Source organism: Antedon mediterranea, chromosome 10 (genome assembly GCF_964355755.1).
Source record: "Antedon mediterranea chromosome 10, ecAntMedi1.1, whole genome shotgun sequence".
Lineage (NCBI taxonomy): Eukaryota > Metazoa > Echinodermata > Crinoidea > Comatulida > Antedonidae > Antedon > Antedon mediterranea.
Genome location: NC_092679.1, coordinates 12887187 through 12913221, shown reverse-complemented (window position 1 = coordinate 12913221; position 26035 = coordinate 12887187). Strand labels below are relative to the sequence as shown.

General features: G+C 34.4%; 2 protein-coding genes and 1 pseudogene across 3 annotated transcripts in view; 2 read left to right on the top strand and 1 right to left on the bottom strand.

Moving 5' to 3' along the window:
- Nucleotides 1-18819, bottom strand: part of LOC140060416 (ficolin-2-like) — a 28227-nt gene extending 9408 nt beyond the window's left edge. Inside the window, exons 1-4 of one of the 2 annotated variants that reach the window (XM_072106607.1) lie at nucleotides 18617-18819; nucleotides 17493-17626; nucleotides 16969-17230; nucleotides 9238-10012 (exon numbers count right to left, since the gene is read on the bottom strand). In XM_072106607.1, coding sequence (XP_071962708.1) covers nucleotides 9747-10012; nucleotides 16969-17230; nucleotides 17493-17626; nucleotides 18617-18761 — 807 coding nt within the window. In that variant the 5' untranslated portion in view covers nucleotides 18762-18819 and the 3' untranslated portion in view covers nucleotides 9238-9746. Of the gene's footprint in view, nucleotides 1-9237; nucleotides 10013-16968; nucleotides 17231-17492; nucleotides 17627-18616 lie in introns of those variants that run through there. The other variant, XM_072106606.1, reaches the window with a different exon arrangement.
- The window catches only part of LOC140061242 (uncharacterized), a 98743-nt gene that overhangs the window by 32333 nt on the left and 40375 nt on the right, over nucleotides 1-26035 (top strand). The gene's annotated exons all lie outside the window — the stretch shown is intronic.
- Nucleotides 5701-5821, top strand: LOC140061400 (5S ribosomal RNA; annotated as a pseudogene).

Sequence of the window (26035 nt, the reverse complement as noted above, 5' to 3'; positions counted from 1 at the left end):
ATTGATTTGCGATGAATGGAACATTCCAATCTCTGTTCCACAAGTGTCTATTCCCTCAGGCGTCGTAAAGGCAAGTACAGGTACTGTATACTCATAACAGAAATTCGATCCATTTTTTTTTCAATCTGTGCTGCAGAGGTTGGATATAAATTTTTTTTAAACGGATAATGAGCTAGCGTTTTCACTCGCCGTATATTATGTACACATCTTTATTATTGCAGTTAAACCACCCATATCATCACCCTTCCCTCACTGGCATGAGTAGCGTTGTAAAACCAGTAGAGGATAGGCCTACGGTACATCACATGCCCTAAACGCAACTTTGGTGGGTAGGGGGTGGGTAGGGTAGGAACCAACTTAAGTATGAATTTGCTCTAAGAAACAATTGAAAACCATTAGGCCTACTAATTAAGTTGAGTTAGATAATTTAATATTTATTGACGATTAAATCGAATTCATGATTTTCGCCGAATAGAGGTGGTTTTCACAAATTGTTTTACATTATATAAACATGTCGTAGTAATGTATCGTTACATGTACTGTACTATTTCAATCGACTATGACGGTGATAGTTTCAACAAAGTATTAAATCGCAATGTTTTACTGTGTTTAGTGGTATATTATTTGTAAAACATGAAAACAATTAATATTTCGTTAATAAATGGGTAAAGAATATATTTAAAAATTGTTCCTCTTTGCACCCATCCTCTTCCCCATCCATCAACCCTAATGTTACATACAAAACACATTTTAAGTTTGTTTAAATTTGACTTAAACAATTGGTCTCATTTTGTGACAAGTTTCTCTTTCGGAAGTAATTCCCAGGCTACTAATTTTACAGTACATAAATCACAGTGTCTATTTATTTGTTCCTGTAAACGACATGTATTATTGCCCTGCGGTACGTATACATTTGAAATCGCCAGTTTTTTTAACGCTGAAATTATTATGTATTCGAGAACCATCTGTGGGCACGGACCTAGATGGTACGCTCGCTTCGCTCGCGTACCATCTAGTAATATAAAATAAAAAATAAGCAACACTAACACTAAAGTTTTCTTTCGTAGATTACTTGTTTAAGTATTTCAGAAAAAGTTTTAACATCAAGTAGGTCTGCGCATATGTCCTGGACATCTGACAGGATTAAGTCCCAGATCCGAGAAAATATAAATAAAATAGAAGTTGTCCTAGAGGGTAGTTGTTCTAGAGGGTAGTTGTCATAGAGGGTAGTTGTCCTAGGGGGTAGTTTTCCTAGGGGGTAGTTTTCCGGGCGATAGTTGTCCTAGAGGGTAGTTGTTCTAGGGGGTAGTTGTCCTAGGGGGTAGTTGTTCTAGGGGGTAGTTGTCCTAGGGGTAGTTGTCCAGGTGGTAGTTGTCCGGGTGGTAGTTGTCCTAAGGAGGTAGTTGTCCTAGAGGGTAGTTGTCCTAGGAGGTAAATGTCCGGACATCTGAAGGATCAAGTCCCAGATCCGAGGAAATATAAATAAAATAGAAGTTGTCCTAGAGGGTAGTTGTCATAGAGGGTAGTTGTCCTAGAGGGTAGTTGTCCTAGGGGGTAGTTTTCCTAGGGGGTAGTTTTCCGGGTGGTAGTTGTCCTAGGGGGTAGTTGTCCGGGTGGTAGTTGTCCTAAGGGGGTAGTTGTCCTAGAGGGTAGTTGTCCTAGGAGGTAAATGTTCGGGTGGTAGTTGTCCTATGGGGGTTTTGTCCGGGTGGTAGTTGTCCGGTGGTTATTGTCCAGGGGGTAGTTGTCCGGATACGGGCAATAATACTAAATGGATTTATTACAAAAGTACACCAACTCTCTCAATATCTCAAATCAATGAAAAATTCAAAACAACAATTCATTCATAGCATATTGTTATTGGTCAATAAACTCCAAACCAAAAATATTGGGGAATTTTTGAAAAAAAACCCAAAAAATTAAGATAAGTGAATATTTGTTTGTATTCTGAATTGATTTCTAAAAATAAAAAAGATTCTTTAGGTTTTTAATATTTGTTCAAATGAAGACATTTAGTCTTGGAATGATAGTGAAAGGCTATTGTTTTTTTTTAAATAGAAAACCTTGATTGTTTCCACAATCATTGATGACATCCTGCTGCCATTTATCTTTACTTTTCTCCTTTAGGCATAGAACATTAATTCTAAACCGCTCGGTGATATACTGAAATTTAATTAATTAATTTGAAATGATAACATGAGGAAATCTGTAAGAATGAGAAAAATTTGCCCCAACTTAGATTCTAATCCGGGCCTTTGCATTGAAGACAACTTTAAAATCAAAAGAAATAATAATATTTATTTGGCATGTCATCAAGTACAATCTTTCAAGGAGTAAGCCATAGGCATAGGCCTGAACAGTTAACTGTTCTTGCTCCGACAACAAAGACATGCTATTAATGCACTAAGGCAGGATTGGTTAAAGCATAAAAAGCATAAATAAGCAGAATATAGCATTTGTATCTTATTATTATTCTTAAAATTATTTGTTCAGGGGGACAATACATCTTAAAACTTGACATGTTTAACAATAGACTGGTGACTAACATGTTTAATAGAATTAATCTACAATAAAACATATAATTTGGCCATTTCTGTTTTACAAAAAAAAAATTGAGCAGTATTTAAAAAAATTTATAATTACACATTTGCATTGAAGAAAACTTTATAATCAAAATAAATAATAATAATATTTATTTGGCATGTCATCAAGTACAATCTTGCAAGGAGTAATAGGCCTGAACAGTTAACTGCTCTTGCTTCGACAAAAAGAGGTGCTATTAATGTCGTGAGGTGGTTTCCCAATTAATCGTACGATCAAAACGGTACGATCAAAACGGTACTGGGTATGATCAACTAGCATTCGTGTTCCCACCTAATCATCCATTCATAGAAGTACTGATGAAGATATCAATCTGTGGCGACAATAGAATGGACCCGAGACCTGGCTATCTTCGACTTTTAAATAATAGAAAGTTTTGAAAAATTTTGTTAGGCTAGAAATGTACGTTTTATGATGTGTATGTTTATTGAAAAATGGTTGTAGTTTTCTAAATTACATTGTACAAGTTGCGATGAGAAAACTGTTATTCGATTGTTAGTTGACGTGTACACAAAGCAAAAATATAAATAAAATAAAATTTGTTAGTAAAACTTTTAATAAGATCGGTAACATTATTATTTACAGCAGTTTGTTTTAATAATGATGTTATATTAATAAGGACACGTCGGCGAAAAAAGTTCGTTTCGCCGTTTGTTGGTTCTACCTTCGGCCTGCTAGGCCTAGGCTATATATTTCTACCGAAACAAGTCAACAGACAACAGGCCTAAAAAATGACATGTAAAACATCGTTAGCCTGGACTGGTGGTATGTAACGGGTGTACTTGTAACACAGAATCCTGGAGTCTCTCGGTATAATTCTCCCCCACAAAATAATAAAAATCAAATGTTTAACATTTGATTGTTATTCGGTCTACATCGCGATCGTGGTTTTGCTGATCGTCGTCGATATCGCGCAAATAAACAGCATGTTTTGTGACGTGAATAAGTTTGTCATACTCTAGAGGTCAAAGTGAGGTCAATAATCGCTATTTGTGTTGCAGCTCAAAACTGCTCCGCAATAATCGGTTAAAACAAGAAATAATCGATTAAAACACGCAATGGATTGAGTGTTTTTAATCGGTTATTTTTAATCGGTTATTTTATTTTGCGCCGTTTCTGCTGCCCAAAAATAATCGATTAAAAAAATAAACGGTTAAAAAAATAAACGGTTAATAATCGATTATTTCTGCTCAGCAGAAACAGGCCCATAAATAGCAAACAAATAGCTGTTAATTGCTATACTTGATATAGTCATAAATAGCAAACAAATAGCTGTTAATTGCTATACTTGATATAGCCGTAAATAGCAAACAAATAGCTGTGCAATTGCTATACTTGATATAGCCATAAATAGCAAACAAATAACTGTGTAACTTAATTGCTATATTTGATATAGCCATAAATAGCAAACAAATATCTGTGTAATTGCTATACTTGATATAGCCATAAATAGCAAACAAATAACTGTTAATTGCTATACTTGATATAGCCATAAATAGCAAACAAATAGCTGTTAATTGCTATACTTGATATAGTTATAAATAGCAAACAAATATCTGTGTAATTGCTATACTTGATATAGCCATAAATAGCAAACAAATAACTGTTAATTGCTATACTTGATATAGCCATAAATAGCAAACAAATAGCTGTTAATTGCTATACTTGATATAGTTATAAATAGCAAACAAATATCTGTGTAATTGCTATACTTGATATAGCCATAAATAGCAAACAAATAACTGTTAATTGCTATACTTGATATAGCCATAAATAGCAAACAAATAACTGTTAATTACTATACTTGATATAGCCATAAATAGCAAACAAATATCTGTGTAATTGCTATACTTGATATAGCCATAAATAGCAAACAAATAGCTGTTAATTGCTATACTTGATATAGTTATAAATAGCAAACAAATAGCTGCGTAATTACTATACTTGATATAGCCATATTAGCAAACAAATAACTGTTAATTGCTATACTTGGTAATAGCCATAAAGAGCAAACAAATAGCTGTGTAATTACTATACTTGATATAGCCATAAATAGCAAATAAATAGCTGTGCAATTGCTATACTTGGTAATAGCAAAAATAGCAAACAAATAACTGTAATTATTATACTTGATATAGCCATAAATAGCAAATAAATATCTGTGTAATTGCTATACTTGATATAGCCATAAATAGCCTACAAATAGCTTGCAAATGCTGTACTTGATATAGCCATAAATAGCAAACAAATAGCCTTGTAATTGCTATATATGATATAGCCATAAATAGCAAACAAATAGCTGTGCAATTGCTATACCTCATATAGCCATAAATAGCAAACACATAGCTGTGCAGTTGCTTTACACCAACTATAACAAACAGGCTTAAAATAGCCTTGGAATAGCTGTTATTTTATTATCCTACTGTGACATTGGTCACTTGCCTGAAACCTCAGCTATAGCTGCTATATAGTAGATTATATTTCAACTATACCATACCATGTCTAAATGTAGTCACAGTTAAAGCAAAATAATATAACATACAAGGTGAAAAGCCTACTGCAAGGTGAAAAGCCTACAAAATATTTTTTAAATTTGGAAAAACGAAATTATGTTAATAAAATGATTCACGAGTTACAAAATAACAATGAAGATAAGCTCCTTAGTCAAAATGATATAATGAATGAAGTGACAGACTATAAAACCTTATATTCCTTTTCCAAAGTAGAACATTGTGAATTAGAGAAATTGTTGTTTTCAAACTATGTAAAACGATTAGCAATATCTGAAAAAACTGCTTTAGAGGTCACTTTAACTATGTCCGATATAACATCATCCTTAAAAAATATGAAAAATGGTAAATCACCTGGATCGGACGGTTTTACAGTAGAATTTTTTAAGATGTTTTTGAGGAGACATTTCACCATTTATTCTTAAATCACTAAACTATGCTTTTAAAAGTGGTAAATTATCAATTACACAAAGACAAGGAATAATCACTCTGTTGCCTAAGGCCTTAAAAGGTAGAAACAAAATAAGTAACTGGCGTCCAATATCTCTATTGCATGTACCATATAAAATTGTAGCATCAGCTATTGCTAATATACGGCCATACTGCGTTGAAACACCGGTTCTCGTCAGATCACCGAAGTTAAGCAACGTTGGGCCCGGTTGCGTTCTGGATGGGAGACCGTCTAGAAATCGTGGCGGGTGCTGTATATACTGGAGAGTGATGGTGTAATGGTAATATCGGACTAGCATGTGATAGGCATGGGTTCGAGGTTATCTGTACCATACTAATTGCATCCTTAGGCAAGATGATTTACTCTCATTGCCTAATCTGGTAGGCGCTGCACTGCTGGCTGCCGTGGGTCCGTGGAGGGCCTAATCCGAATTTCCTCACTGAGGACAAATATTAATACAAAATACAAAATACAAAATACAAATACAAATAATCTTTTAAAAGAAGTACTGCCAACACTTATAAACAGAGACCAAAGTGGTTGGCATTCGTTGCATCTATGACATCATTTCACATGCTGAAAATCATAAGCAAGAAGGTTTATTATTTTTAGTTAACTTTAAAAAAGCTTTTGATTCTTTGTCTAGACAATTTGTTAAAAATGTACTTAACTTTGTTGGATTTGGCGAAGATTTCATTCAAGGGTATCATGTTTTAAATGCAAAAGCAAAGTCATGTGTTACAGTTAATGGTCATTTATCTTGTTTTTTCAATGTATTAAGAGGATGTAGAAAAGGAGACCCACTATCGCCATATATTTTTATTCTGTGTGCAGAAATACTTGGGGATATGGTGCGACAAAACCAACAAATCAGAGGTTACCAGTTAGATGGGTTAAATATTTCTATAAAGCAATATGAAGATGACACAACATTTATTTTGAATAAAAAAAAAATGTCAGGACTGCAAATAAATTTTGAAAAATCAGTAGCCATATGGATTGGGGCAAGAAAATATAGTAACATAAAACTACTCGGAGTACATTTCTCACTTGACCTTAATAAAATGCTAGACCTAAATTATGGACCTGCAGTAGAAAAAATTAACAAGCTTCTAGAGGTGTGGTCGAAAAGAAGGCTGACAGTTTTAGGAAGAATTGTTGTCTGTAAATCTTTGATGCTATCAAAACTTAACTATCTGTTTAATGCATTACCAAACCCAGACCTGAAAACACTTCAGAAAATACACAATTCCTTTTTAAAATTTATTTGGGATAATAAGCCCGATAGGGTTAAAAGAAATGCAAGGATACTCAGAGGGTGGAACAAAAATGGTAGATTTTTTTTGTTATGTAAAATCTGTGAAAGTAGCATGGATGAGGAGAGTAAGACAGGATGACAATATAAATTCAATGTTCAACACTTTTGTAAAGACATCCTGCTCAATTTTCGATTATGGATCCTCTCCACTGTTTGAAATTTCAAAAAGGTTAAGCAACCCGTTTTGGAAGGATGTTTTGAATTCCTGGGCTGAATTGACAAAAATTAGAAATGCAAATTTAGATTTAAATGGAGTTTTAAGTTCATCTTTATGGATAAATAGTGACATAAAGAGATACAAAAAAAACAGTGTACTATGGTTTAAAAAGGGAATTCGTTTTGTTAATGATCTTGTTAAAACAGATGGAGATTTTTTGAGCTATGAAAATTAGATACACTTAATACAGATTGGATACACTTAAACTGTGTATAGTTAAAGGGTTAGGTTTAGTTTACACAGTGGAGGTTATTTATATGCTACTACACGTGGTAACGAGAAATTGTGTCTAACATATAATACTCTGTTAGATAGATGTATTTGCTATTTATTTAATGCTAATATTCATGATATTGTGTATTTCTATGTAGATATGGCGATGCATATTATTATTATTGAGCAGAATTGCATTTAATGTACATATAATAGCCGCTGTTAATTGATTCATGTATTGATTTCTACACTAATTGAGTACTTTAACTGTAGTTTCCAGTAATAATGTTAACCGTGTAGTTCCACTGTTTCCAGTTTAATAAGGTTGACCGTGTAGTTCCACTGTTTCCAGTTTAATAACGTTGACCATGTAGTTCCACTGTTTCCAGTAATAACGTTGACCGTGTAGTTCCACTGTTTCCAGTTTAATAACATTGACCGTGTAGTTCCACTGTTTCCATTTTAATAACGTTGACAGTGTAGTTCCACTGTTTACATTTTAATAACGTTGACAGTGTAGTTTCACTGTAGTTTCCAGTTTAATAACGTTGACAGTGTAGTTTCCAGTTTAATAACGTTGACAGTGTAGTTCATTGTAATTTCTAGTTTAATAACGTTGACAGTGTAGTTCACTGTAGTTTCTAGTTTAATAACGTTGACCGTGTAGTTCCACTGTTTCCAGTTTAATAACGTTGACAGTGTAGCTTCACTGTAGTTTCCAGTTTAATAACGTTGACAGTGTAGTTTCACTGTAATTTCTAGTTTAATAACGTTGACAGTGTAGTTCACTGTAGTTTCTAGTTTAATAACGTTGACCGTGTAGTTCCACTGTTTCCAGTTTAATAACGTTGACAGTGTTGCTTCACTGTAGTTTCCAGTTTAATAACGTTGACAGTGTAGTTCAGTGTAGTTTCCAGTTAAATAACGTTGACAGTGTTGCTTCACTGTAGTTTCCAGTTTAATAACGTTGACAGTGTAGTTTCACTGTAATTTCCAGTTTAATAACGTTGACAGTGTAGTTTCACTGTAATTTCCAGTTTAATAACGTTGACAGTGTAGTTTCACTGTAGTTTCTAGTTTAATAACGTTGACCGTGTAGTTTCACTGTAGTTTCTAGTTTAATAACGTTGACAGTGTAGTTCACTGTAGTTTGTAGTTTAATAACGTTGACAGGACGTGTAGTTTCACTGTAGTTTCTAGTTTCATAACGTTGACCGTGTAGTTTCACTGTAGTTTCTAGTTTCATAACGTTGACAGTGTAGTTTCACTGTAGTTTCTAGTTTCATAACGTTGACCGTGTAGTTTCACTGTAGTTTCCAGTTTAATAACGTTGACAGTGTAGTTCACTGTAGTTTCTAGTTTAATAACGTTGACAGTGTAGTTCACTGTAGTTTCTAGTTTAATAACGTTGACAGTGTAGTTCACTGTAGTTTCTAGTTCCATAACGTTGACCGTGTAGTTTCACTGTAGTTTCTAGTTTAATAACGTTGACCGTGTAGTTTCACTGTAGTTTCTAGTTTAATAACGTTGACAGTGTAGTTCACTGTAGTTTCTAGTTTAATAACGTTGACAGTGTAGTTTCACTGTAGTTTCTAGTTTCATAACGTTGACAGTGTAGTTCACTGTAGTTTCTAGTTTAATAACGTTGACCGTGTAGTTTCACTGTAGTTTCTAGTTTAATAACGTTGACAGTGTAGTTCACTGTAGTTTCTAGTTTAATAACGTTGACAGTGTAGTTTCACTGTAGTTTCTAGTTTCATAACGTTGACAGTGTAGTTCACTGTAGTTTCTAGTTTAATAACGTTGACAGTGTAGTTTCACTGTAGTTTCTAGTTTCATAACGTTGACCGTGTAGTTTCACTGTAGTTTCTAGTTTAATAACGTTGACAGTGTAGTTTCACTGTAGTTTCTAGTTTCATAACGTTGACCGTGTAGTTTCACTGTAGTTTCTAGTTTAATAACGTTGACAGTGTAGTTTCACTGTAGTTTCTAGTTTAATAACGTTGACAGTGTAGTTTCATTGTAGTTTCCAGTTTAATAGTGTTGACAGTATAGTTAATTCACTGTAGTTGCCTGTTAAATAACGGTTTCCTGAATGTTTTACACAGTTAAAATATGTATATACGATGTCATTTAATAGTTTTGCTTCCATTTTGCTTATGCTTCCGTTCCGTTGTGTTAATGTTTTGCATGTTTACGGTGACTTCTTGTGTTGCTGTTTGCATGGTTATGATTAAAATACGAGAAAGAAAGTACTGTGTACAGTGTTTTGTGTTGTCCTGACTCATTTTCATCCATCACTGGGGTTCAGGCTTATCACCTGGGTGCCGAAGGCAGAAAACACGCTAAATCGACCCATAACATTAATATTAAAGTTAAAAGTAAAGTATAAAAGTAAAAAGTCATCTGGTAGGCTGCAACACATCCTCATCTGTATTATTGTGTGCCATTGGTAAGCTTTCTACGTATCTTCATCTCACTAGTTTTCAAGGAATAGTTGTGCCCTTTCCAATGTTCCCACACCACACCTGTGGCAAACTGATCTGTCTGACCACCCAAGTACAATCCATTCAGATTTGAATCATGACAATTCTTATACCACCAAGCTCCTTTGAATGACACAGCACATGGTGAGGAATGCATGTCATGATCTTGGTCAAACGTTGAAAACTGTTGATTGTTATGAAGTGTCAGAGAATCACCTAAAATAGTAATACAAATAGTTTAAATTTACAATTCAAAAATAAATAAGATAAAACACAAGTCAATAATTACAATATAAAATTACATTAAAATATGAAACAACTTGTACGATAAAATGTTATAAAACTATATATAATATAAAAGGAATTAAAAAGTTATTCATTTGATACGTGTTTGTTTTTATTATTATTGTTATCTTAGCTATTTATTGTAATTATATAAGTTATTTAAAATCCAGTTACCAGGAGTCCCTACCAGAAAGAAGGGTTCCTCGGACCACCCCAAGTCACGGAAACGAAAGTGACATGACAAACAGGTGAGAAAGTCCATAGTTGATGATGAAGTTTCCTGATCTATTGATTCGAGTGAAGGGTATGGCGTATAATTTAGGTTATATTTGTGTTTGACTTGTGATGGAAGAAGGTGATTCAGCCGGTGCTCCTCTGACTTCAGTTTTGTGAAATACTTTCTGCTCATCTCCAGCAATCGTTCCTTGAGACAGGGTAGCCTAAGGAATTCCCTTGCCTCCCAGTAAGGGACTCCTGACAGTAAACACCCCATGCACGTTTCTGTAGTTTTTCGATGGAATCAGCCTGTTTGTTAGTTAAGCCAGTGTACCAAATCGGGCAGGCATATTCAATAACTGATCTTATAATCGTACAGTAAAAATATCTTAAGAGTCTGGGGGTTAAGGCCAGCTCAGTTAAGTTGCTTTAAAAAATAGATCCTTACATTACACTTTTTAACAATATAGTCAATATGACCTTGCCATGCCAGGATAGGTTATCTTGGATCATAACGCCTAAAAGTTTGGCGTGATTGACTTTTTTTAGATCTACTTCATTTAAGACAAGTGAAGGTAAATTAGTGTTAACACGTTTACAACTTATCAACAGTTCTACAGTTTTCTTCTCATTAATTACCATATCATTATTACTAGACCAATCATATATGTTATCACATGCTATTTGCAAACTTCTACTGTTATTGGAGGTATTTAATTAATGGAAGGTTAACATGGAGACTATTAATGAATTCCACTCCCCCTAACTCATTTTTTTCACATTTTTTGCCTAGACTATATTGTTTTTTCAATATTTTAGTAGCTCTGTTGACTGCATTTCGAAGAACATTATTGATTCCATGTCATCTTGTTTCAATGCGGCTTGTCGTCTGCGAATAAGACCTTTATATTCAGCAGTTACCCATGGCTTATCTGTGCTTGTCTTTTTGAATTCTTTTAAAGGGAAAAAACGGTCTGTGAGTTCACGAAGCACTCCACTGAAAAAATCATATTGAAGCTTGCATGATTCTAATGCGAACAGCTCATGCCATTTAATGCTGCTTAGTTCTTCCGCAAAACGCAGCTTGGCTTCTTTGTTGACTAAACGTTTAGAAAAGATTAGTTTCACAGGGGGATCAGTAGCTATAACTACTTTCGGTTTGCATATTACAGCATGGTGGTCTGACAGACTAAGCGCAGGTTCTATATAAGGAACATTAAAATAGTTGCCAATGTTCGAGTATATTAGGTCTAAAGTAGCCTGAGCTTGAGTGTTGACTGTAACTAGTTGTTTTAGCGGGTATTGGCGAATTTGACGGTCTTTCACACTATTAAAATCTCCTGCCAGAAAAATGCCAGTGTCAGGGTGTTTTAGTCTAATTCGGTCTAGAGACTGGATGATGTGATCCACTGTAACATAATCTACGAAATTTGGAGGATGGTAAAAAGCTCCTATCGTAATATTCGCAATTGATCTAGGAAGTCTTTTAGGTCTCATAGTGATCCATATGCTTTCGTGATTCAGGTCTCTAAAAATACCCCACAATTTATATGGGATATCATCTTTGATGTACATCAAGACACCCCCGTGGGGGCGATCAAGACGATCCGCTCTTATGGTTGAATAGCCATTTAAATCAACTAGACAGTTATCAATATGCGGCTTTAGAAATGATTCGGTAATAATAATAACTTCCGGGTGAATTTGATTTGCTCTTACTCATAAATCTAATTCAAAATAGATCTAGCATTGTGCACAAACAACGTAGGTAAAGTCCATCTGTTGTCAATCAAAGTAACTAAGTTAGTACTAGATGTTGACCAAACTTGTTCATTACGATTCACGTATTTTCTATTCTTGTTAACTCTATTTGGGGTTACTGACCTTATTGCACGATGTTTATTTTTACCTGCGCGGCAACCTCTTGGTTTAAAACGATGAATTCTTAGCTTGTTTATCACTTGAAATACGGCCTTTGATGGTTTGTTGTTTTTGTACTTTAGGTTGAGTATTTCTTTTCTAGAGTATCTACTGGTCAAGCGGTCTCTTGTACAGTATTGTGCATGTCATTCCAAAATAAATATTTTAAAAGGACTAATTTCCTTTATATAAAGATATATATCTTTATGTTTAGAATTAATGTTCTTGCCTTGTTGTGTTTATATATATAAAAGTATCTGCTCAGAATTCCCGCTTCATGAATAAAATACTGAAAGTATCAATTTGATCTATAATAATAATAACAACTTTATTTAAAAACGGATGCAACACTTGAATCACCATATTGGTGTTTTTCACAAGGCCGTTACTTACTACAAAACTATTTATTTATATCTCTGGTGGGTGTGCGTACAATTAATAATAATAATAAAATAATATCGAATCTCGGTTGGGAAACTTGTTCTCATTCTCACAGATTAATGAATTGAAGAAGATTCATCAGTTTGAACGTGAACCGCCCACAATGTTAAACACAGTTTAATTAACCGTTGCGAGTTGCGTTGTGCGAGTGAGTGGCCGAGCGGTTAAGACAGTGGAACCGTAATTACGTAGCCATAACATCGGCAAGGGTTCGAGGCTCACTCGCTCCATGGTTCTGGTGGTAGAACGAGTCTTCTCGGATAAGGACTATAAACCGTAGGTCCAGTGTACACATAGCTCATGCGCACTTTAAAGAACCTAGTACATCTTTCGAGACGAGTAGGGGGTTACCCCGGTGTACTAGTCCACACAAACACAGCCACTGTCACACACAGCCACTGTGCAAATTGGGACTGGACCGTTTTAGAGGTGTTTACCACCTGTTGGTTCAGATCCTTCACTAACTGAGTTAGTGAGAAGTCGAATAAAAAAAAAAAAAAACAAACAATTTGAAATGGTTGCGTGCCTAATATTGTTTACTGCACATGCGCAACAACCTTTAACCTTGTTGGCTATGCTTTCGCGCATTCTTGGCATGATTTCATATTTTTAGCACTATAGCTGCTATTCTATTAACTCCTAACCCTAGCCGACATTGATATACCGTAGGTATTGGTAGGCTAATCTTCAGTAGTAGCTAAAACGTGTCAATCATGATCTATATACTCACCTTTGTTGTATTTCTTTTAAATTCCTGTCCACTCAGGCAGCGCTTGCCTGTTTCTAAAGACCATTCCCTACGTTTTAATTTACGGTCACAAACTACATTAATGGTCCTATTGAGATAACTTTTTTGTCTTTAAATTGTTTAAAATGTGAAAAATATTAAAGGCAATTCTAATAATTTTAGCGGCCCGCTATAAATCCCAACATGCATTGCGTGCGGATTGATATTTTTGTTTTTCTTCTGTAATTCACCCACTTTTCAATTGATCGTGAGGCCAAAACAAATAGAAGATTCCTAACTTTTCAGCGAAAATACTGGTTTTTCCCAAATTTGTATCAACGGAGTCTGTCAAAAAACAGAGAGAAATTAATGCAGCAACTATACAACGTCAAACTAGGCCTAATGCTCGGTACGATGTTCGTACGTTACCGATGTTTACCGGCTAGGCCTACAAAACTAAGCCTACAGTAAAGACGGCCAACGAGAGGAAATTCACCGCGAGCTACTTAGGTAGTGCATTGTTTCTCTTTTTTTATCATAATTTACCATAAAACGTACATTTAAGACAAAGAATGACCTGGTTTAATGTTTTTAAAGTAATATATATGCATTATTTTTACAAAACGTCACAAATTGTAGGAAATAGGTCTTTAACTATTGACTTTTTTCAAGTACTTTCACTTGCACTGATGAAGAGCTAGTGTTGCCCCAAAGCTCTGATATAACGTTTCTGGATTTTTCTTTGATGCTTTTTGCTTTTTTTGTATCTCCATTGAGATCCAGCCACTGATACCCACAGCATTGTCATTTTGTATCTCCATTGAGATCCAGCCACTGATACCCACAGCATTGTCATTTTTTCAGTAATTTTGCCTTTGGATTTATATATATATACGAGTAAGAGATAACTAGATCATCTGGTTACAGTGCTCGATACCATTGGTAGAGCTAGATAGGTATCACAAATAAAAATAAAATTGATTACTTCATGGTAATTTATTGACTACGAAACAAATTTAGTCAATAAAGTGCCATGAAGTAACCAAGTTTTATTTTATAATATATATATAATATTTTATAATTTATAAATTAATGTTCTTTGCCTGATGTGTGTATATATATTGGGCGACTTTTTTTCACAGATTTCCTCATCTTTATCGTTTCAAATTAATTAATTAAATTTCAGTATATCACCGGGCGGTTTAGAATTAATGTTCTTTGCCTCTTGTGTTTATATATATATAAACATTTTAATTCAGCTGGTCACTCGATTGCAAATTTCAGAGTTATTGCAATAGACCACGCCAAAACTCGCAAATACAAAGAAAACCACTGGGAATTATGTCGTTTACACAGGAACGAATAAATAGACACTGATTTATGTACTCAACTAATATTAGCACCCTGGGAATTACTTCCGAAAGAGAAACTTTTTGTTTAAGTCAAATTTAAACAAACTTAATTTGTGTTTTGTATGTAACATTAGGGTTGAGGGATGGGGAAGAGGATGGGTGCAAAGAGGAACAATTTTTAAATATATTCTTTATCCATTTAGTAACAAAATATTAATTGTTTTCATGTTTTACAAATAATATACCCCTAAACACAGTAAAACATTGCGATGTAATACTTTGTTGAAACTATCAGTATCACCGTCCTAGTAGATTAAAATAGCAGTACATGTAACGATACATCACTACGATGTGTATGTTTATATAATGTAAAACAATTTGTGAAAACCACCTCTATTCGGGGAAAATCATAAATTCAATTTAATCGTCAATAAATATTAAATTTTCTAACTCAACTTAATTAGTAGGCCGAATGGTTTTCAATTGTTTCTTAGAGCCAAGTCATACTTAAAGTGGTTTCTACCCTACCCACCAAAGTTGTTTTGCGTTTAGGGCATATGATGCACTGTAGGCCTATCAGGCTCTACTATGGCTTTACAACGCTACTCATGCCAGTGAGGGAAGGGTGATGATGTGGGTGGTTTAACTGCAATAATAAAGATTTGTACTTTAATATACGGCGACCGAAAACGCTAGCACTAGCTCATTATCCGTCTAAAAAAATTATATCCAACCTCTGCAGCACAGATTGAAAAAAAAATGGATCGAATTTCTGTTATGAGTATACAGTACTTTCCTTTACGATGCCTGAGGGAATAGACACTTGTGGAACGACACAGAGATTGGAATGTTTCATTCATCGCAAATCAATAAATTTGTATAAACGTATATTAAATCTATCAAAATAGTATTTTTTTAAGAAAATCGGCCTGTCTTCAACATTATGATACTGTACTCGAGCTGTTCAACCGGTTTTCAGCTATTAAAAACAATTATCGTAGGAGGAGATAGGAAAATGCAAAGCCTCCTCGCATTTTTGTGGCGGGTATTTTTCAAGATGGACATCCATTAGACAGTGTATACCACGATCGGAAAACACCCCTATTTGGGGCAAATCGTTGAACCTAAATTCGTTTTAATCGTCAATAACTAATTATCTAACATAATTTAATTAGTAAACAGGGTTACATCAGGTGGTTAAAATCAGTACCGAAAGTACGAACCAACTTTATATACCATCGAGTAAAAATTCTAAAAGTAAGGCGCGATTTACCGAATTTTGCCCTTACGTAAATTTATATATACCGTATATTTCGGTGTATAAGTCGCACTTTTGACACGCAAATTTGACCTCTAAATTAAGGGTGCGTCTTATACACCGAACATAAATGCCTCACCACACAGATTGTACATAATCGTCACCTTGTTGGCACGGCTAGCCTAGGCCTGAGTAGGCTAGGCCTAGGCTAGCTACAGAGTGTACTAACGTAACGGCAACCTGCTTCTGCCTAGTTTTCTAGGCAGGATTTTTAGCGTGATGTTATACTAAATTTGATGAAAAGATTTGTTCATTATAGAGCTGTTTTTGGCGCTCCAATGAAATTTCATTTGTAAACGTTTACGATTGGAATGTATTTATTTATAGTTATACGCACGATCGCCGACCGCAGTACCCCTAGCCTAGCGCAAGTCCTTCTTGGTGGCGGCCACATTGTCTATGGTATTTTACACTTCTCGGATACATAGATACTAATCGAATACGATTGTCCGTGAAAACGTGCACCCTCTCGAAATGATCGAGCGAGGCTAGCCCACACACGGTCGTGCACTCGATGTTGTGGGTGTGAAACTCATGAATAACAAGTTAGAAAGAACTTGTTGAGGCTGGGCGCGACCGAGCCTAGGTAAGAAAAAACCTAAATAAAGACTCTGTTGTAGATATAACAAAATATATTATTACAATAATATTGATTACAATTTTTAAAAAAATTGTTTTGATGAAATATAAAGTGCGTCTTATACATCGACGATATAAAAAATACCGATATTTTACTCTCAGTTAGGGGGTGCGTCTTATACACAGGTGCGACTTATACACCGAAATATACGGTAGATAATATGAAAACAAAATTGGAAAATATTATGTGCTATCATGTAATATGCACATAATATGTGGATCACCACATGTGGGAATACATCAAGTCTAGTCTAGTGTGTACAGGCCTACCTACCTGCATTACCACTATAGCCACCACATATCAGTTTATAGTTACTTCCCTCATCACCTATACGAAAGTTGTTGTAGTGTGCGTAGGCCGATTCACCCTCAAAGGTGGACATGTCCACTCTTAATTCAAAGTGACCATCAGATGTAAGGCGATGAATGTTATCATTACCAAGCCAATGCTCACTATTAACATTCCCAAACCCTGCCTTGTATGCTGCCCAATTTCTATAGAAATTCATGGATCCATCTTCTCGTCTTTGAAAGACCTAAACAAAGCAATTGTATTCTACATACTGTAATAATATATGCTAAACATTTCTGAAGATTTCATCTTTGTATATTGTATATTATGTTTTGTTGGTCAAATAAATAAATGAAATGAAAGATGATTAACAATACAATACTTTCTTATATTGTGTTACCGACAATTTTAATTTTAATTAAACAAATTTACAGGCCCACCATCAAACTTGGCAACATTAGTGTAAAATTAGTAATTGGGTCCAGTAACCGCAAAAAAAGCCTTACTGTCCATCCACCTCCATCAGTGTCCATATCGCAGTAAACTCTGAATGGTTCACCTCCATCATGAATATTGATCATATAAGCACCACTTGTTGCTTCACTGTTGCGTTCAAGTATGTCAGTGCAGTCTTGATAATCTTGAAAAAATGTATATTAATAAAGATTGCCTTTTGAGGGGCAGTACATGTGTTTTATGGCAGTCATGTTGAAGAAAGAGTTGATTTGTAATTTCCATAGAATACATAATTTCATAATAAGATACAGTATATGCAACTCAAATACGGTATATAATACTGTATATATATCTTACCATAAATTTATTTATTTTTCAATTTTTTGAAAATTATAAAACGATATCATAGCTATTTATTTGGATCACATGGCATTGGTCACATTTATAACAGTGAGTTATGTTAAATGATACCAATTATTGGTCAGCTTTTTGTACAAAATATTTGATTTTTATACTGATACTGATATTATTTTATTGTCCATAGTAATATAAATGGAAATTCATTTGAAACTGGCATTAAAAATATTTAAAAAACAAAGATATACTATACAAATTCAACTAAATACACAAATATACATTAAAAGCTAGGTTAAGTATAATACGTACAGATTAAAAGCTTTTATCATAAAATTATAAAAACATTAAAAATACAATATTAAAAAGGAGGAATTGCACAATGATACGTTGACTCTACAGTTTCCTATCTTTATTGCCATGAGTTTATCAAATGTATGACGTTGGCTATAAAGGCATAACGGGATCGGTTTGTTCTTATGACAGATGGCAGGCCTATAAATAATATAGGGTGCAGTGTGTACAATTTTTCTTCACAGCTTAACTCTGAGCACTGATTTTTTTCTATGACTTAAACATTTGTTTCAAGTTGAAAGTGTAGTTCTCAATATGGAGAAACTGACAGTGAGGATCTAATTGGTAACTATAGTAAGTTAACTATAATCACTGGAAGTCTGTATTCCTTAAACAATTATAAAAATATTAGGTTTCTAAACATAAATATCAATTGAAAAAACAACCAAATAAAAAAAAAAACTAAAGCTTTTACTACCACTCTATTTTAGCCAGTTTAACAGAAGAAATATATTATTAATTTTACCTTTTCTTTCTGTCTCATAATCACATCCATTTTTGATAACAACCAGTAATTGAGGAACACCATCCTGTTCTACAATATCTACAACATAGCTGTTTGAGAATGCCAGAGCTACCATCAGTGACAGTAGGAAATATATTAGCAGCATCTTTTCTCTTCTCAGTTGAAATGATATACAGTAGTAGTAGCAGTAGTATTAAAGCCAGGAGTCGTGTCTCACCAGAACACAATCAGATTATGGATGGTAGTTCAAAGTCATGTCTATTTATAGCCATTTTGGAATGTGCAATTGTGGTATAGGGCATTGATGTTTTAATTGAAGTATTTTAAAATGTACAGCTTATCAAATAATAATTTCTTCTAAGTGGAATATTAAAACAATTGTTAATATTTTCATTTGTTCCACAGAACAACAAAAGAACAAAATATTGAATGTGTGTTAAAATTTGCTTATAAAAATTATACCTATTATAAGAAATGGGAAATTTAAATGAACTCAATTTGTGTTACATGGTAACAAGGAAACAAAATATGCTTGGAAAATGCTCTTTTATGTTTCTTTATTTGAACAAATATTGAAATGAAAGAAAAAGTACCAATGGGAATTTGCGATAGCAGTTTAGTGCTATTTTCATTCAGGGCCCCCTTACTAAAGCTGAATGCCTTCGCTTACCATTCACAAAGCATTCGATTTCGAATGCTACTCCTGGAATGCTATTATTGGCATTCGAAGGGCTATACTTAGCATTCGAATACTAGTGGTATATAAGCATTCAATGACTGAATTTAGCTTTCGAATGCTTCTTAGCATTCGCTAAACCTTCGAGGGAGCCAAATCATTTAAATGAGCTTAAGCATGCGAATGGTAGCACTAGCATTCAAATGCTAGTGGGTAAATGCTACACTAGCAATCGAATGGTAGTGGGTGAATGCTACACTAATACTATGCAAACTAGTGAGCAAATTACATGTTAGCAGGGAAATGCTACATAGCATTACGCTACAGTATTGTAATAGGAATTAGGGTTGCAACAAAACAAGTTAAAACTCTCATCAGACTACTATGTGTGCTCGAATTTCGCACAAATTTCAGTATGTGCTTGCTTAATTAATTATCTTTATCATGAGTTGACACTATTTCATTTTAATGACGTCATCACGCGTAAAAACTTGAATAACATAGGCCGTGTAATTTCACCTTCGCAGTAAATTTGAATATCTTACAGCTCTTCAGAATTGAAGGTTACCTTGATGATTATAATTTATTATGAAAGCTGATGAAATGTAGATATTAATTCATATAAAAATTAAGCCTATCGGATGTTGTGACATTAACATATGGCCAGTTGAAGTGAAAAAGTAGTTTTTTCATATTTTTCGTCAAAGTTATACACATTTCAAAGAGCGCGCACAGCGCTTCTACGTGCCAAATTTTTTTCCAAATCTTATATTTTTTTGCTCAATTAATTATCTTTCGAAAAATTGTCATCTTAAAGTTTAGTTTGAACGTCATCATGCCAACAAATTAGAACATGTGTGTCCCGTAATTTCACCTATGCTACACTGTATATAGATATACAGTATATACTGTACATATTGTATATGGCATATAGGCACAACTCAGTACTATAAGCGTATAATAGGATGGCATACATCAACATTTTCCGATTGTATGTTAACAAATACTTGCATGTTTAAAAAATAATATTATCAATAAAATTATAAAAATGATCACCTATAATTCGTCAAAGTGACGAATTAAATTCTAGTTAATTGTTTAGAAGTACATCTATTCAAACTTTTATTTATTGTTTATTTTTTGTTCAAGCAACTCGCTTCTACTTTGGCATTCTTCTCGGAGAATCAGTCTGAAAGATAACAAAAATCAAGACCATTATTTGCAATGGAGACCTGTTCCTTTGTACAGTCAGTATATAGCAGATAAAACTGAATTATGCACTATTCTCTAGTCTGTAGGAGGACTATTAATTTATTTAATATTTACCCTTTAAAATAAATACTTGTGTGGTTATCATGTTACTGTTTGTATTCATTTCAAATGTTGGAATTAGGAAATAATCTGCCATGGCATAAAAAATGCCTCCACCATCCCATGGTCTTATAATAAATGATGCCAGAGTGAAAACTGCTTTTATTTAAAAGTGATTTAATATATAGTTTAGTTAGCCTTCTCTTTGATCAGTGATACAATGTGGTTAGCTAGATTATAATATAACTAGCCTAGGCCTAGCTACACAATATAACCAGGGAGTGACTTAGGGGATCCAATTTATAGGTACCACCACTGAATTCTCCCAAACCACTCACTATCTACTGTAGCCTATAGCCCTGGTCCCTTTCTGCTGAACTCAACTTCCTCCTATTATTAGGCCTAGCTAGTTAGTAGCTAAATACAGAATGATAAAAGAGCATGAAGGTATAGATACTAGTTACAATACCTTTTATATCAGCAAAATCTGTGTCAGGGTTGCCAGCAGGTAAGCTGTGAAAAGAAGGAAGGCTGCGGTCTAGGCCTCCTCACTCAACTCAGCCTTTCTCTAGTCATTGGTCTCTTGAATTTTAATTGGTTGTTGTTTTTTGGCAGTTGGAGAGGATTGATCTGATTGGTTGAGCATTCAATTATTTCCCTGTTTACCATTCAAAATCTCTTCCTGAATGCTACCAATGATCTTAGCATTCACACTACCATTCAAAATATCTTCCTGAATTCTACCAATGTTCTTAGCATTCACACTACCATTCAGAATATCTCCACCGAATGCTTGCAATGATCTTAGCATTCACACTACCATTCGGGATAGCTTCTGAATGCTTATTGACTCTTGTAAGCATTCCTAAAGAATGCTTGGAAACTTTTCTTAGCATTCCATTTAAGTGGTTTTAACCATAAATGCCTAAATTCTAAAAATTACCTGTAAATTAGCATTCGAATGCCTAGCGAATGGTTAGCGAAGGCTTAAGCATTCTGCTTTGGTAAGTGTAAATTCGTTGAGTTGCTTGTGCACAATATTCGTGCAGTTATAATCGTCGTTAATGCGTTGTATTACTATTAAATCAATGTTTGATATTTGCTGCTCGCACGCACGGTACTCTTGGTCAGTGTTCAAGTCAACATTTGCATGCACATTATTTCAAAGTCAAGATAATATGTCATTGCTGCTTTAGAGTGTATGTTTGTTAAAGACCCCTTCCCTGCAATTTTGGACGTTTTTTGGAAAATAATACATATATATCACTTTAAAAACATTAAATCATGTCATTCCTTGTCTTAAATGTACGTTTTATGGTAAATTATGATAAAAAGTGAGAAACAATGCACTACCTAAGTAGCTCGCGGCGATCGACCTCTTGTGGACGGTCTTAGGCCTAGCCTAGCTAGGCTTAGTTTTGTAGGCCTAGCTGGTAAACATCGGTAACGTACGAACATCATACGCTAGCTATATACCTAGCCTGACGTTGTATAGTTGCTGCATTAATTGTCTTTCTATTTTTGCCAGACTCCGTTGATACAAATTGGGGAAAACCCGATATTTTCGCTGAAAAGTTAGGAGTCTTCCATTTGTTTTGGCCTCACGATCGATCGAAAAGTGGGCGAATTACAGGTGAAAAACAAAAATATCAATCCGCGCGCAATGCACTTTGGGATTTATAACGGGCCGCTATAATTGTTAGAATCGACTTATTTTTCACATTTTTAACCGTTTAAAGACGAAAAAAGTTATCGCAATAGGACCATATAGTATTATTTTTACATTAAATATAGTTTGTGATCTTAAATTAGATCTAAAAAACGTAGGGAAGGGGGCTTTAACTCGTTGGCTTACTATTTGTGTATAGCTTAAAGTTGATTGTCGATTTTGAAATTGTGTCCTTGTCATCTTTCACATATTTTTAGTTTTATTTTTAATTTAGTTTTCTCCTCCCATGTACTTCCATGTGCATGGAAGACATCCTGTTCAATCCCAATTCCAAAACGACATCATATTAGTTGTTATAATGATCTTAGACCAGTTGCACTGACCTCTGTGTGTGAAAAAATTGTGTTAAATAGGCTTAGTTATCAGTTGCGGATTTTCTTAACCCACTCCAATTCGTTTACTGCACAAACAGGAGCACTGAAGACGCTTTGATATAATTATAAGCTCCACCAAATGTACCGTCATTTAGATGACTGGAAAACGAACCCATGCGTTAGGGTTATGTACTTTGATTTTAGTTCCGCATTTAAAACAATTCAACCACACATATTATTTCAAAAATTATTTGATAAATTATTTGATATGAATGTTCCAAGTGTTTTAATTTCGTTTGTGTTTAATTTTTTAGTCGAACATAGCAGTATGTTAAGTTACAGAATAATATTATTTCCGATACTGTGCGTACTAGTACTGGTGTACCACAAGGTACTGTATTGGCACCTTTTTTGTTTATATACTCTGTACACGTCAGACTTTAGGTCGATAACCCTGAGTTGTCCAATGATAAAATTTGCGGACGACTCGGCTATGGTTGGACTTATTAATAACAACAATTCTTCTCTTATACCTTTCTGAGATTATTCGATTTACCGATTACTGTGGCACTTGAACTAAACATAAATAAAACGAATGAAATGCGGATTGATTTTCGAAAACACAATAGGTCTGACAGTATGGATCCGGTATACATTAAAGGAAAGGAAGTAGAGATTGTTAACAATTATAAGTATCTGGGAGTAGTATTTGACTATGCTTAAATGGGGGGATCATGTTGACCATATACAGTAGTTAAGAAGTTAAATAGAAGGCTGTACTGCCTGAGGAAACTCGGTTCATTTGGAGTAAAGCAGGATATTTGTAAAATTTTTTACTCATCAGTGATGTTATCTGTTTGGAGTTATTGTATGCTGGGCTGGGAATATCAATAAAAAGGGGATAAAGACCGAATTGAAAAGGTGCTGGGTACTTAGAGCGGGGAAAGTATAGTTCGTCTGTGCAAACGCTTGACTCTTTCTACAGCGAACGTCTTGCTGATGTGTTCATTCTATATTGGAAGACACCAACCACCTCCGTTATCGTTAGAAGTGGTAGGATGAGGACAGTGAATGCGCAGATGGACGGTTACAAGTACTCGTTCTACCCAGCTGGGATAAGGCATTATAACAAAACATTTGTTAGATAGTCCCCCTTATATTTATTTATTTTAGGCAAGCCAATGTCATTTGCACTGTAATTTCCATTTATATTGGACAATAAATGAATCTGTATCTGTATCTATATGTTATTTGCTGCGCGTACTTGAACAATACTACAAGGTCAATATCCTATACCATTGCATGCTACTTGTAGTGTGCGGTTGTTAACTCATTTTGGCTTACTATTATGTATAGTTCCAAATCAATGTTCGGTGTTTGTTGCGCGCGTGCACAATACTATAGTCATTTATAACATTAGTTTGTGGTTGTTAAGTCGTTTGCTTACTATTATCAGGGGATACCTCAGTTATTATGCATAGTTCCAAGTCGATATTTGGTGTTTGTTGCGCGTGCATGATACTACATGGTCATTTATAACATTACCTTTTAGTTTGTTGTTAAATCGTTGGCTTACTATATTATCAGGGAGGACCTCTGTTATTATGTCCACATATTTCCAATTGCATGCTACTTGGAACTATACGTGCCTTAATAGTAGGCCAGCGAGATAACTACACACTACATGAGTAGTAATGGTAAATGACCTTGCAACAAACACTGGACTGAACATCGACTTGGAAATTCATGATATGACCTTGACCTTGAAGTAATGACGTGCACGCGCGCACCTAATTGCAAACATCGACTTAATAGTAATCCAATGCGTATCGTGCACCCACAAGTATTGAAGCAACTCAATATAATGTATATAAATACATTAACATTACCTCGTAAAAAGATTAAGTACCACAATTGTTTGGGTCTAGCACTAAACTTGACAAGAATTGTTTTTTTTTTTTTTACATTTGTGGGCATTATCACATTTGTGACCGATGATATTTTTCATATTTGTGGGTTCAACTGACTTCCCCTGACGTTTGCATTGAATAAAAAAAAATGTTGTCCTATTGATAGTTAATACTTTCAATATTTTTTTAATATAGTCTTAGTAGTAAATAGTAAAGGTGATAAAGTTATCCGTTCCAAAATAAAACTATTATTATTACACAGTACAAAGTTTATTTGATTTTTTAATGAGAGAACATGTTTTCCAGCATTCAAAAAAACTTAATGTCAGTATATTTTACATTTTACGTCATTATCAACACATCAATCAGTTGCTGTCCTTTGCTTTTTGGAAACGTGATTGCTTGTTTAACACCAATTCTGATTTGTCAAACTTTTTGAATTTGGATGTGATAGGCTGTGGTGCAGCAGAATAATTTTCTCTAGCATCCATAATTGCTTTCTGGTGACTTTGGAACTGTTCACGTATCCTACATACATCTTCCATTAACCTCTCTACATATCCTACAATGAAATACAAAAATCATGATAATGCATGCAAGTATGTAATACAATTTCCATTAATTTCCTTTACAGTATATAATCAACCATTGCAATAAAAATGTCCTTGCTGCTACACTAGGATACAATCTAGAGGACAATTTAGATTAAATCCAAAACTTACTATAAGTAGAGGGAACTTTGATTTTCTTTGGGACTGCCTCTTTTTCCTTCTTTGCTTTTGGGTAGCATACAGACCACCGTTTGGTTCCATCTGCTTTTGTAGCCTGCTCCTTATTTCCGTTTTCATTAAAATGAAGAGCCGCTAGTTGAATCCTGTATTTGAAGTGTTGGAGTGCATTAACTATTCAGTACATCAATAAATGATGGAGTGTACTTGCATAAATATTTATAGACAATTTCATGTTGAACCAGAGGTAAAATGGGTGTGGGTGTAATCTTTTTCCAGTTTACTTTACGCAATAAGAAACTATAATTCCTCTTTTTATACTAGAGAGTACAAGGTATACACCAGAACTCATCATCATACACACATACTGTTTATACAGGGAGATGTCAACATACACATCCTTGGTATGAGTATTAAATAAGAAAACAACATTCTGCTAAACACATAAGAAAAACAATACCTTGCTTTCATTGACTTGTAGAAGTAGTGGGTGTTCTTTGGAGCAAATTTGAGGAGGACACTGTGGAACACTTCAAGGCCATATGTCTGCAACCGAGGAGAAAGCTGTGGGATATCTCTCAGTAGGTATGGGTATAAAACGATTTCTGACAAGAGTTTGTATGGTCGTGTTCCTAAGAAGTAACAAAGAAAGTGCAATTTTTTAATTGGAGACATTCTAACCAGTCCCACTTCTAAGAAGATTTTCTGTATAAATAATTATTCTTTAATATCCTTGGCTGTGCATGCACAA